The 15,286-nt window shown below is 38.0% G+C and overlaps 1 protein-coding gene across 1 annotated transcript in view; it reads right to left on the bottom strand.

The window, feature by feature from the left end:
* Positions 1-13,044, bottom strand: part of LOC124793072 (armadillo repeat-containing protein 5-like) — a 220,018-nt gene extending 206,974 nt beyond the window's left edge. The window contains exons 1-2 of the mRNA XM_047257992.1: positions 12,653-13,044; positions 12,301-12,527 (exon numbers count right to left, since the gene is read on the bottom strand). Coding sequence (XP_047113948.1) covers positions 12,301-12,527; positions 12,653-12,895 — 470 coding nt within the window. The 5' untranslated portion in view covers positions 12,896-13,044. The remainder of the gene's footprint in view (positions 1-12,300; positions 12,528-12,652) is intronic.
* Positions 13,045-15,286: the final 2,242 nt, after the last annotated feature.

Below are 15,286 nucleotides of genomic sequence, written 5' to 3'. Positions count from 1 at the left end.
TTATGCAAGTGGTTCTCTTATCTCCAAAGAAGTCTTTAATTTTCCTGTAGGCAGTATCTATCTTACCATCTAGCCATCCCTGCTTAGCCATTTTGCACTTCCTGTCGATCTCATTTTTGAGACGTTTGTATTCCTTTTTGTCTGCTTCATTTACTGCATTTTTGTATTTTCTCCTTTTATCAATTAAATTCAATATCTCTTCTGTTACCCAAGGATTTCTATTAGCCCTCATCTTTTTACCTACGTGATCCTCTGCTGCCTTCAATATTTCATCTCTCAAAGCTACCCTTTCTTCTTCTACTGTATTTCTTTCCCACATTTTGTCAATCGTTCCCTAACGCTCTCTCTGAAAGTCTCTACAACCTCTGGTTCTTTCAGTTTATCCAGGTCCCATCTCCTCAAATTCTCACATTTTTGCAGTTTCTTCAGTTTTAATCTACAGTCCATAACCAGTAGATTGTAGTCAGAGTCCACATCTGCCCCTGGAAATGCCTCACAATTTGAAACCTGTTTCCTGAATCTCTGTCTTACCATTATATAACCTATCTAAAACCTTCTAGTATCTCCAGGCTTCTTCCATTTTCCTTAGTAAGTTCATTCATTTCACGTTTACTAATGATTTAAATTGCTTTTGCTTTGTTTTTGGAATTTTTGTTTATAGTACAAGGTTTTTGCCTTTTTAGTGATATGGTTCAGAATTTCTCAATATTGGTTGTAATGTCCGTTTAAATCTTGACTAGAGCTAGTCTTCTGCAATACACGAAACTCACTCTTCCTGGGACAAAATACTTTGATTCCAGATAAAAGCTAGCATTTCTCTCCCGTTCCCCTGCAGTTCTTCACAAACTGTTGTAAAGGAAGATGGATTTATAATTTTGTATGAATACTGTTAGGAAAGAATTAAATTTCTCATGTCCTGTGAGTTCTTGGAGTTAGTTAGAGAGAGAGAGAGAGAGAGAGAGAGAGAGAGAGAGAGAGAGAGAGAGAGAGAGAGAGAGAGAGAGTACATAGTTAAACATAAATCGCTACACGTTTAAAAAAGTACTCTTCAGACACTCTAGTAAATGGTCAGCATGTTGCCAAATTCGTCACTGAGAAAGCATACTATAATTGTAAAACTGACTCTTCACTGCAACAACAGGTCACAAATTTGATCAGTGGAGCACACAAATAAATAATTATCCATATAAAAAAAATCAATCAAGAACACCGCTCCAAAAGCAACGACAGTACAATGTACTTGTACCTATATATGTGTTTATCAGAAGTACTCATTATTTTGCCTACTGAAGGTAGCTATTGATCAATAATTCCGTCTCATAGTTTAGTAACTAATTATTTTACTGACATTCATTACAGACCAAATTACCAATTGTTTGTACATAACAATAATGGAATTGCCTGGATGGAAAATACATCAAATAAGTAAAATGTAACCACTTAACTATAGAGGACTGGTTAATGGAGCACAGAACTGTGTAACAGAAAACAGTTAACACTAGCTTCCGAGCTCTTGCTCTCTCTCTAGTAAGAGTACAACATCCACACACACAACTACACAGAAACCCAAACATATGTGTAAGAGCTCAAAAGCTAGCTTAACCATTTTCTATTAGATATTTCTGTGCACCATGCACAAATCCTCTACAGACAAGTAGTTGTGTTTACTTTATTTTACATACGATAGTTGGTACAGTTTCGATATCACCATCAAACGAAACAGCCATCTACCATCCACTGTTGGATACATGCCTTCTCTAGCCTTTTCCATACAGTGTGGTCTTCAGTGACATGCATCCATGCAGCTCCCACATCTTTTCACATGTCTGTCCTTATCTCTTGGAATCAAGCAGAGAACATCCTGGGTCTATTGTACTGTCCATTTACTTGGCTGCATGTCCCGCTAATACCCACTCAATTTTCACAACCATCATAACTGTCTTGATTCTCATCTGTTCCCTCAATCATTTTTTGTTTTCCTGGCTTACATCACATAGCATAAGTGAGAACTCTAGAAATATATAGTTTGTATACTTTCTATTTCAGACACACCAAACCTTCACTAAAAAAGAAAAAGAAGGGGGGGGGGGGGGGGGGCACACTCCAGACCAACTTTTATACTTTTGTTTAGCTATGAATGAAAAATACAAAACTTTGGATGTTGTACGTATTTCTTTTATATCTGTCGGTTGCTGTCCTCACCTGCGCCAGATATAAAAACTGTATCTGGGTCTAAGACTTCATGGTTAATTATACAATTGTCTTTTTGATGTATTTACTGCACATTTTAAGATGTATTATCATTGATTTTCAGTCCTACTGTTATGCTTCCCTGTTATATTCTTCCATCAGTTGAAGTCTATCTCCACTAGGGGCAAACAGTGTAATGTCATCAGCAAAATAGTGGTTTACGAGTGTTCTATTAATCCATATTCCTCCTTTGTTTTCCCAACTTATGGTTCTTTTGGGTATGCTGAGAAAACTTTTAGTGTTATGAAATTTCCCCGTGTAACTCCTCTTTCAATTCTGAATTTCTTGTTGTACTGCCAAAATCTAAAGAAAATAGTTGTATCAATGTATTTACTCTTTGGGTCACTGTTATATTTTTTAAGGATTTGTAGTGATACAAATACAGCTGCCAATAAATAGAAAACAGTCTATTTATGCATAATGAATTCAATTATTGCGATCTGAGAAAATTTTATTTGCAAACCTAAGCCGAAAATAATTTGTAATCAGTCTAAATAAAGCAAAAAATAATCATATTAAATGAACAATTTTATTTTATTCATCACCAGAAGAACTAACAGTGTCCAAAGAACTAAATTTGAAATTGTTCATTAAAATAAAATTATTCTATTCATAGATCTTCTGTCTGCACAAAAGAACAGAAGGACGGAAGAGATATATATAGTGTAAAATAAAAAATAAACTGGACAAATTATATTAGAAATTATTGTTTTATGTTGTTGTGCTTTCTCTGTTTCTTACCTGAAAAGCCCAATCTGAATCTTCCGATGCTGAGCAAACACAAACTAAAGTGAATAAACATTTTTTAAATTCAGTTTAAGGGAACACAACAGCTTGTCAGTACTCTTCTGAATTATAGACTCATATCACTGTATCAATATGCAGAGGATTTGGGAACATGTACTGTGTTCGAACATTATAAAATATCTTGAAGAAAATGATATATTCACATACAGCCAGCACAGATTCAGAAAATACAGTTCTTGTAAAATACAACTGACTCTTAATTCTAATGAAATAATGAGAGCTATTGACAAGGAAGCTCCAGCTGATTCTTCAGTTCCACAAGAAGGCTGAGCAGTCAATATCTCACTTCTGTGGCTGAGCTCTGTTGGTGTAGGCACCAAGGTAACTTTTTTCCACAAATGGCAAATGCAAATAAATGTGCACTAATTAGCTCTCAACAAAGAATCAGAAAACTCTGTCCACCCAGGAAGTAGATCATGTCTAGTTTCCACCATTGCTCAGCCTCTGTCTCATTTTCATAATTAAACTTTTCCTGCAAGCCTTCACCTCCTCAAAACAATAGTATCCTATGGGCGTAAAAAAATTAAATAGTCAAAAACAACATGTAAGCCGAAATTAAAGACTCAGCAGATAAATGATGTAGTTGCAGACAATGTCGTATGGAACCTTATTTCTTAACATACATGTACAACCTCATCACGTAGGATTTCCCAAAACAATTTCAAATTAAGACTTACATGTTGGCTACTTTGATCAATTTGGAAACATATTGTCTCTCAGGTCAACAATCTCGTATCATCAAACCAACATTTAGTGTGATATGAGGTGAAACCAGAAAGTAAGTTCTGATCACATCCAGAGATGACATGAGTAGTCAGGAGTACACATACACTGGAGTAGAGAGGAGGTATGTGGGAATAAAACAATGCAGTTTCAGTCTTGTGGTGGCAGTGGTTACCGCAAATGCTACAATAAAATGGCTGCTCTGATATTGTCTCCCGCCAACTCTAAGATGAATGCAGTTATCCATTATTTGCACACTCAGAAGCAATCTCCAGCAGCAGCCGAGATCCATAACCAATTGTACCACTATGCCTTGGGTACGGATACAATATTATTAGCAACAGCGCAATCAAATGATGGTGTGGGCAATTCGCTGAAGGATGAACCAATACTCACAACGAAGATCATAGTGGCTGACCACTCCTCGTGACACCAGAACTAACAGAAAGGGTTTGGTAAGTGATTCTGCAGAACTCTCTCGTCAATTCCCCCAGAAGTTTCACTCTCTGGTGCACAAAATTGTCTCCTAGTGGTTTGGTTTTCACAGTGTGCACGATGGGTTCCTAAGGAACTGACAGGTGAACATGAAACAAAACGTCTGGCTGCAGTATTACATACCTACAGCAGCACACAGAGAAAAGTGACCAGTTTCTCGACCACACTGTCAGTGGGGATGAAACATGGGTGTCGAATGCCACACCAGAAATAAAACAACAATCCATTCATTGGAGACATAGTGGTTCACCTGTAAAGACCAAGTTAAGCAGAGGGTCTCTGCCGAAAAATATTATGTGCACCATCTTCTGGGATCAACATGGTGTTCTCCTGTCCAAGTTTTTAACGCCAGAGGAGACTATAAATACTGATGGATATTGTGAGACACTGAAAAATCCAAGGAGGGCAGTCCAGAACAGGATATGTAGGATGTTGACAAGAGGCATTACACTTATGCATGAAAATGCAAGAGCCCATGCAGACAATGCCACATGAAACGTGTTGAATCAGTTTGGACAAGAGTTTTTGTACCATCCACCCTACAACACTAACCTCAACCTAAGTGATTTTCAACTCATTCCTCTCATGAAGGGTCCTCTGGCAGGAAAATATTTCCACAACAAAGGTGAGGTGCAGAATGAAATGAATTCGTGAATAAAGATGTTGGTGGCAGACTCCTATGACATGGGCATACAACTGACGGTGCACCATGTTAAGAAGTAACCAGTGGCAATGTAAAGATTCCAATAAACATTTCTTACACAGTAATGTTTTTGTTTTCTTTATTGCATTGGAAATTACTTTCTGGATGCACCTCATACATCAATCTGCTAATTTCAATTTTTGACACCTTTATCATGAAATATTATCTTGTGAAGTCAACATGTGCTTCACATACAGAGTATGACCAATATATTGGTTCTCTGTGTCTTCACAATCAAGTATGCTGTCCATATACTGCCAGATGTGAAATCTTCCAGGTTCTTCATGAGGACAAACATTCTTTCTGAGGCACAAAAGAACAACTACAAGATTGAAAAGAGGCATTAGTCTAAAATATGTTGAGAAGAAGTTTCTTTTTGCCTGTGTTATTACTAGTACTACTTTTTTATGAAATACAAGCTAGTTTTGGACTACACTGAGATGTTCTCAACATAACAACATGGCAAGTGCCTTGTTGGACATATTTCATAGGGATGTGCAAGTGAAACATTCATTACATCATCAGCTACTATGCAAATCCATCTCTCACATCTCCAGTAGAACTCAAATTTTGACAAGCAATATGCCTTTTTCGAATTCATGCTGTCCTTACTGCTGTCAGCAGTTTTCTGATTGTGGTATCAAATGTGGTGTATGCTACCGGACTCGATTCCATCTCAGAAACAGCACAATATTTTCTGTAAGAAGGTTGCCCGGTAGTGCTCAGCTTCAGATAAACACACAGTTTAGGCATTCTTTATGCTGCACCTCTGACTCATTAAATCAAAGCAGCCACACTGTTGAGTACTAAACAAGACAATTACAAAGTGATCACTTCAGTCCACTGCAGCCTGACATCTTATGCTCATTACAGTTCAGCCAACAAGAGAATGACAAATACTATGTATGCGACTTGTCATCATACAATTGGGCATACAAGTCAAAAATTGTATAGGTATGTAGACACTGATTGTAACATCATGCTGCATCTCTGCAATCCTTCGCACTCAGCCACAGCATGAAAGACCCCAAGATCTTGATTTTCAGGGCCATTTCTGTGAAGACACAGTTTTTTATGTTATGGAACAAACCATAGACCATAAACATCTTCCACCCAATATCATCCTGGATAATGCACAGTGATTATAATGGGGAAATACTGTCAGATGTGAAAGAAGGTTCAAGTGTACCCCAAGGGAATGTTATCTGGCTGTTAATATTGAAAATTTTATATACATCACCTGGTGAAAATGTCTGGAGCTCCACGAGACTGCCCATGGAAGATACTGTTGTATATGAAAGGGTTACAGTTCTTGGAAATTGTTAAGCAATACAGGAAGATTTGTGAAGGATCAATGCTCCTGCTGGAATGGGCAGTTGACTGTAATAACGAACTATTTCAGACTCCTGTTTTCTGGGTTAAAACTGGATTCTTCTTATTATTTACCTCGCAAAGGACAAAACAATAACTGGTGAACACTTCACTAGTGTCTCGGAACAATCAGACGAAAAAATGCATGAGAAGGGGCCCGGTTGGCAAAGAATTAAAACAGCTTTCATTAGGACTCCTGCTCAAAAAGACTTTTGGCAATGGGAAAACCACAAAAATCTGAAGTAAAAACTATTATGTGACAGTCATACTATTCAGCAGATTTGGCACCTTCTGACTTATATCTGTTCCCACACTAAATGCAGTTTGTAGTCGGAAAATATTTTAAATCTAATGAATGGATTATTGCACATGTAGATAGGTATTTTACCTAACATCCAGAATCTACTCAACTGAAAAATTTTGCACAAGATGTGCAATGGCTTAAAAGGAGATTACGTTAAAAAATAAGTGAAAACACACTTTCAATGCCATGGCATGGAAATTTTCTTCTTGCTCTCAAAGATATATCATCAGCCTGATGGATTATGTTAGTGTTATGTTTCAGCATACCAATTTAATGCTCAAGTACACTGTGACTGCTGATCAGTATGGCAGATGGACCTGAATGAGAAAGTAGCCACTGTAGAGTAATTTCTCACGGATCAGTATTGCTTCCTTGGGCACATCAGGCAAATGTCATTTTTTACGAGTAACCCCATGAACCATGGACCTTGCCGTTGGTGGGGAGGCTTGCGTGCCTCAGCGATACAGATAGCCGTACCGTAGGTGCAACCACAACGGAGGGGTATCTGTTGAGAGGCCAGACAAACGTGTGGTTCCTGAGGAGGGGCAGCAGCCTTTTCAGTAGTTGCAAGGGCAACAGTCTGGATGATTGACTGATCTGGCCTTGTAACAATAACCAAAACGGCCTTGCTATGCTGGTACTGCGAACGGCTGAAAGCAAGGGGAAACTACAGCCGTATTTTTTCCCGAGGGCATGCAGCTTTACTGTATGATTACACGATGATGGCGTCCTCTTGGGTAAAATATTCCGGAGGTAAAATAGTCCCCCATTCGGATCTCCGGGCGGGGACTACTCAAGAGGATGTCGTTATCAGGAGAAAGAAAACTGGCGTTCTACGGATCGGAGCGTGGAATGTCAGATCCCTTAATCGGGCAGGTAGGTTAGAAAATTTAAAAAGGGAAATGGATAGGTTGAAGTTAGATATAGTGGGAATTAGTGAAGTTCGGTGGCAGGAGGAACAAGACTTCTGGTCAGGTGACTACAGGGTTATAAACACAAAATCAAATAGGGGTAATGCAGGAGTAGGTTTAATAATGAATAGGAAAATAGGAATGCGGGTAAGCTACTACAAACAGCATAGTGAACGCATTATTGTGGCCAAGATAGATACGAAGCCCACACCTACTACAATAGTACAAGTTTATATGCCAACTAGCTCTGCAGATGACGAAGAAATTGAAGAAATGTATGATGAAATAAAAGAAATTATTCAGATTGTGAAGGGAGACGAAAATTTAATAGTCATGGGTGACTGGAATTCGAGTGTAGGAAAAGGGAGAGAAGGAAACATAGTAGGTGAATATGGATTGGGGGACAGAAATGAAAGAGGAAAGCGCCTGGTAGAATTTTGCACAGAGCACAACATAATCATAACTAACACTTGGTTTAAGAATCATGAAAGAAGGGTGTATACATGGAAGAACCCTGAAGATACTAAAAGGTTTCAGATAGATTATATAATGGTAAGACAGAGATTTAGGAACCAGGTTTTAAATTGTAAGACATTTCCAGGGGCAGATGTGGACTCTGACCACAATCTATTGGTTATGACCTGTAGATTAAAACTGAAGAAACTGCAAAAAGGTGGGAATTTAAGGAGATGGGACCTGGATAATCTAAAAGAACCAGAGGTTGTACAGAGATTCAAGGAGAGCATAAGGGAGCAATTGACAGGAATGGGGGAAATAAATACAGTAGAAGAAGAATGGGTAGCTTTGAGGGATGAAGTAGTGAAGGCAGCAGAGGATCAAGTAGGTAAAAAGACGAGGGCTAGTAGAAATCCTTGGGTAACAGAAGAAATATTGAATTTAATTGATGAAAGGAGAAAATATAAAAATGCAGTAAGTGAAACAGGCAAAAAGGAATACAAACGTCTCAAAAATGATATCGACAGGAAGTGCAAAATGGCTAAGCAGGGATGGCTAGAGGACAAATGTAAGGATGTAGAGGCCTATCTCACTAGGGGTAAGATAGATACCGCCTACAGGAAAATTAAAGAGACCTTTGGAGATAAGAGAACGACTTGTATGAATATCAAGAGCTCAGATGGAAACCAAGTTCTAAGCAAAGAAGGGAAAGCAGAAAGGTGGAAGGAGTATATAGAGGGTCTATACAAGGGCGATGTACTTGAGGACAATATTATGGAAATGGAAGAGGATGTAGATGAAGATGAAATGGGAGATACGATACTGCATGAAGAGTTTGACAGAGCACTGAAAGACCTGAGTCGAAACAAGGCCCCCGGAGTAGACAATATTCCATTGGAACTACTGACGGCCGTGGGAGAGCCAGTCCTGACAAAACTCTACCATCTGGTGAGCAAGATGTGTGAAACAGGCGAAATACCCTCAGACTTCAAGAAGAATATAATAATTCCAATCCCAAAGAAAGCAGGTGTTGACAGATGTGAAAATTACCGAACTATCAGCTTAATAAGTCACAGCTGCAAAATACTAACACGAATTCTTTACAGACGAATGGAAAAACTAGTAGAAGCCAACCTCGGGGAAGATCAGTTTGGATTCCGTAGAAATACAGGAACACGTGCGGCAATACTGACCTTACGACTTATCTTAGAAGAAAGATTAAGGAAAGGCAAACCTACGTTTCTAGCATTTGTAGACTTAGAGAAAGCTTTTGACAATGTTGACTGGAATACTCTCTTTCAAATTCTAAAGGTGGCAGGGGTAAAATACAGGGAGCGAAAGGCTATTTACAATTTGTACAGAAACCAGATGGCAGTTATAAGAGTCGAGGGACATGAAAGGGAAGCAGTGGTTGGGAAGGGAGTAAGACAGGGTTGTAGCCTGTCCCCGATGTTCAATCTGTATATTGAGCAAGCAGTAAAGGAAACACAAGAAAAATTCGGAGTGGGTATTAAAATTCATGGAGAAGAAATAAAAACTTTGAGGTTCGCCGATGACATTGTAATTCTGTCAGAGACAGCAAAGGACTTGGAAGAGCAGTTGAATGGAATGGACAGTGTCTTGAAAGGAGGATATAAGATGAACATCAACAAAAGCAAAACAAGGATAATGGAACGTAGTCGAATTAAGTCGGGTGATGCTGAGGGAATTAGATTAGGAAATGAGGCACTTAAAGTAGTAAAGGAGTTTTGCTATTTGGGGAGCAAAATAACTGATGATGGTCGAAGTAGAGAGGATATGAAATGTAGGCTGGCAATGGCGAGGAAAGCATTTCTGAAGAAGAGAAATTTGTTAACGTCCAGTATTGATTTAAGTGTCAGGAAGTCATTTCTGAAAGTATTCGTATGGAGTGTAGCCATGTATGGAAGTGAAACATGGACGATAAATAGTTTGGACAAGAAGAGAATAGAAGCTTTTGAAATGTGGTGCTACAGAAGAATGCTGAAGATTAGATGGGAAGATCACATAACTAATGAGGAAGTATTGAATAGGATTGGGGAGAAGAGAAGTTTGTGGCACAACTTGACCAGAAGAAGGGATCGGTTGGTTGGACATGTTCTGAGGCATCAAGGGATCACCAATTTAGTATTGGAGGGCAGCGTGGAGGGTAAAAATCGTAGGGGGAGACCAAGAGATGAATACACTAAGCAGATTCAGAAGGATGTAGGTTGCAGTAAGTACTGGGAGATGAAAAAGCTTGCACAGGATAGAGTAGCATGGAGAGCTGCATCAAACCAGTCTCAGGACTGAAGACCACAACAACCACAACAACAACAACAACCTCCACTTGATTCCTTGGGCATTAAATCTGATTTGCCTACTGTATTTTATGTGCAACTCCAAGAGGGAATAAGGGCTGTGTACAAGAGCTTGCAGAGATATCTCATAAAGTGGCATATCTGACCAGCCAATGCCTGAAAATGAATGGTGAAGGGAACAGCAGCAGAACTTAACGTATTATGGCCACACATTGATCCTCCACCCTTAGGTCTTGGTCTTGTATTACCTGTCATCCTTTCTAAGGATAACTTAACTTTTGAACATACACTTCTCAGAAGGTTGAAAGCCTCTCTTGAATATGTAGGCACACTGGACTTCTCTGTTTGAGAAACTTCAAATCTTCTTTGTAAGTTTTGAATCTTTTCACATTTCACTGCTATGTAGCAGCATTCAGTTATTACATTTATCTGTCTTCCTTCCTTCCTGATGTAGTGTTAAAATCAATTTATATCATGGAAATTCATTTTCCTGATATAAATTGCCTGCCTGAGATGTATTTGGTTCCTTCAGCTTCTTGCTCTGGCATCTTCTATTCTGGACTTGTTCTCCCATTCGCAATTTTATGTCAACAAAGGTTTGGGGAGAAAGGAAGAAGAAGAAACTCGAGTGGCTTCCTGGACTGGTGCTACTATGCTGATCACTTTGAATGCTGGTAAGCACAGAACATATTTGCTGCTGAATTCACTCTTACATATGCAATTGTATATACAGATGTTCACAATTGTATATACAGATGTTCATTTTGTCATTTCAGGCTTCTGTCTGTGACACATGCTAAGGCAGCTAAGACAGGCCACCCAAAATAAAGTCACAGTGATCAAATATATCAAGGTATGGTTTTTGCTAGGTTACAACAGGAAATGGGTCAATTTTTTTTCAATAAGCAAGTAATTTTAATGTTTATAACTATCAAATTATTACACACTTTTAAAAAAAATAGAACTATAGTACACTTTTTACTGCAGCATCGGAAGAAGTATCTTCACAGAAGTGTGAAAAAAAAATCACACAACAAAAAATGCTTTCATCAACTCTAAATCTTCACTATATTATCCATAAGAAATTTAATTGGCTCTGGCAGGTTGTCGATTACATCTAAATGTATGTATCTGGTTCGGTAAACACTACATTAGATCCTTGGAGTACTTTCTCAAGGATTTTTTGAGCCTTGAATTATAATCATACTTATTTATTTATTTATTTACTTCACTTTATTCTGTTTTATAAGAAAAGAGGTATACTGATTCTCTTTTGAAAGAAGAAATGAAGGCCTCTACATAATTTCTCCATTGGTTTTTTCCTTAGGGAATGCTCAAAGACAAGGAGCTCATACCATAAATGAAGTCAAAAGTCCAATTTGTGCAGTATGTGTGACATGGCAATGACCTACTGTTTTGTCACAAACACTTACACAAATGAGAAAATGCACTATTATCTCTACAACAGAGCAGGAATATATGCTGACATGAAAGTTTATTAGTAAAGAAGCTTCTAAAACAGGTACCTAACCAGCAACATTAAATTATTTAACTATAGTTCAGTGCTATTAGTTATAAAAAGAGATAATTTCTTGTAGACACATGTGAAGTCATAGACTGGTTTAGCTAAAGAAATTAGCCTATAACTAAAAGCAAAATTGTTAGAATATTTTCAACAGGGTTGCAAAATTCTGGTGAACACTGTTTTAAATATCTTGTTCCTAGAAAAGGTGGGCGAGATGACTTGGTAATAAGCAGCCAGACAGGGATGGTGTAGAAAATTTGTGAAAGCAATAGCTTTTATTGAGAACAGAGTTGCTATAACACGTAAATTTTTTGCAGGTTCCTTACTGGAATTAAAAATTCTAAAATGGAAAGTGAGTTATTCATTATTTTATTACGTTATTCATTAATTTTATTAAATTAAGTAATGGCAGTAAAATGATTGCAATATGTATGTACCTGATGGCTCTCACTAGCATCTGAATGGTAGCTAAAGAGTTAGTACCGTCTGAACCGCTCATAGGAGCTAGAACAGATGAAATACCAGCACGGTGCAGTCTGTCTGCCAACGTGCGGTCCTGTGCAAGGTTTCCCACAAGACGGCAAGCTCTTCCTCGAATACTATCCCTCTGTTCCTCTTGGCGCAGTAATTGAACAAGAGCTTCTGACACTCCAGCGTCTAATGCCTGAGAACATTGAAAATATTGTATTACACATTTCGTTGCGTTTAATGTTAACAGTTGAATCTAAATATACTAGAACTTACAGACAAAAGAAAACGAAAAAGACATTTTAAAACCTAACGACGCACCTGGTTCCGTGCAGGTCTCTGTAAGCACGCATTCCCCAAAATACTTAAACATACGTCTACGATGTTCTCGTTTGGTTTACGCAAATAATGAACTAAAATCTGAATAACTTTATTGTCTAGAAGAAGCTCGACACCTTCTTTCGTGTTGGACACATTCTTCCGAATTTCTAATAAAGTCTTGTACACCTCAGAATCGGATGTCGACTTCAATTTTGAGAAATATTTAGCTGCTGCTGTACTCATTTCTCGTTACTATAAATTCCAGAATAATTCCAACATAATCGTCATAAAGTCTGGAAGACGATGGCTTCAAGATAGTTGGAAATAACACTTTCTGGTATGGAAATCAAGTACGCTCGAAATATGTTAATTAATAATATCGTATGATATTATATTATGAATTTAAGGTACATGTGTTTTTCAAAAAAATAACGAAAACAACTTTTTTCGAGAATTAACCTCAAAATTAATCAAGTTTTACGATAGAGTACGTATGCCAACCTCTACATGGAAAAACCCTTTAGATGACGCATCGATGCGGTACATGTTATATGACTTTCTAGATACTTTCTACAATCTTCTTTGTTATGTATATCTGTCTTCACTCCGTATGATAAAACAGGTATACAATTAAAAAGGACAATAGATACAAATAATGCAATTCGTACTATTTACATGAGATACGTTATTTGTAATGTTGGCAAGCAGTAAACATCAACACTTCGTTAAGATACAAACATCACAAGGGCTACGGAAATCAGTATGCTAAAACAAATTGTGCTAACGAAAATGCAAGGTCTCAACTGTTTTTGCAGCGACAAAAGCAGTTTTAATTGCAATGGGTAACTTACACAAACCTGTAAATTATTTTCACGGTAACACATTTTACAACTAATAAGAACGGACGAAGAACTATTTTCTTAGTTTTTGGATTTTGACGTCACGTTTATTTTACATTCACTTCATATCCCTATGTTAAGGCTGAATTATTGTTTCAGTAGGTATGTGAGACATTTCCGTGCCACACTGCCTGTGATTCATTCGAGAGGCAGGTGGTTGTTGTAAAGAGGGAATAGAATAGTTTTTCAAAAGTGGTTCAAACAATCCGACTGACAAATGTGAGAAGACTAGCAGTCACTACAATGACAGAAATATTTCATTGAAGATTGAATCATATGTCTCTCAAAATCCAATTTTTCAAATGCCGCTTCCGATCGAATTTTCTCTTCCACTTTCGATTTTCGATAATAGAATAACATAGTCGTTTCTGATAAGCTCTCGTCTTTTTTTCCCTGCTATCATACTGTTCGCAAGGCTTAGCGCAAACGTGACGTCATTTTGACCTAGAGCTGTCTATCGACTTTCATGATTGTTCGGTTCACAGCACGTGAGACGAACATGAGCGTCAAAAAAATATCTTTCATCTCACGTAGAGAGAGCCACCACACAACATGATGGTGAGCGTACTGTCAGCTGACGACATGCGACAGGAATGCAGTAACTAACCAGGTGTGCCTTGTGAGGGGAAAAGTTCATGTCGTTCGAAAAGCGTGGCCATGAAAGTATCCATGCCACTGTCAATGATAGATTTCAGCAAATTAAATATATCATATCACCAGACTCAATCGGTATACTCCTGCTTTGCGAATAATACCGGCCGCATTCTTCATTTGTGTAGCCTGTTGCGTAATTAGTTTATCGATGCTTATACGGTGTATGCAACCACTGAAACGCTTTTTATCGTCACTTAGCAACAATTAAAACATCGTCATTCATGGGAGTTTCTTGATTGTATCTAGCTTATAGTGAATATGTTATGTCTGCATAAATGTAGTATAATACATCCGTATCCAAGTAATCACAATGAAACTCGTATGCTTCCTATTTTGGACACTTTTTAGCAGGAAAACAAAGGAGATACATCTCTGGTAATTCCCACCTTTCGGATTTTTGTAACACACCATACAGATACGCCGGCATAGTAGGCAGCTTGTAACAATCTTGTTTCACTGTACAATACTTAAAATTTCCTGTTTTGCTTCTTGATCGCATGATTTTACAATATTACTTCCTATTTCACTTCCCTCACGATGGAGTGTCTATCCTTCTTGCGATCTGAAGACATTGTGGAGGCAGAAGATATAGTTCCAGTGGATGATGCCTCACGAATCACTGAACTGTGCAATGTTCTTGATAAAAGGAAAAGAGTAACGCAACAATTATGCGAAACAATGTAGATATAAATAACTGAAAAATATAATGTATTAAACAGCGAAAAACGAAACAGTATTAATGACAAGAAAATTCAGTAGTAAAGCAATAGTTTTTCAGACAGCCAATACTACCACTGCGCATGTGGGTAGTGACGAAGGGAGCATTGGGAGGATTGTTTTCCTGTTACTCACCTCATCTCTCCTTTAGTACTTGTGCGTACAACACATCGTGTTGCATCCCAATTTACTTGATTGCACTTGAACTTGTTAAGTTACAATAACGCACGCAGCCCAGTGCTGTGCCACACGCACTATGCACTTCTGAATTGCTGAATTGGTATTCAACCACTCGCTCTTAGAAAGAGCTGTACCCAAAGACTGCAAAGTTGCACAAGTCACACCAATACCTAAGAAAGGAAAC

Source organism: Schistocerca piceifrons, chromosome 1 (genome assembly GCF_021461385.2).
Source record: "Schistocerca piceifrons isolate TAMUIC-IGC-003096 chromosome 1, iqSchPice1.1, whole genome shotgun sequence".
In the NCBI taxonomy this organism is placed as follows: Eukaryota; Metazoa; Arthropoda; class Insecta; order Orthoptera; family Acrididae; genus Schistocerca; species Schistocerca piceifrons.
Note: the sequence above shows the minus strand (reverse complement) of the source record. Positions and strands in the feature narration are given on the sequence as shown.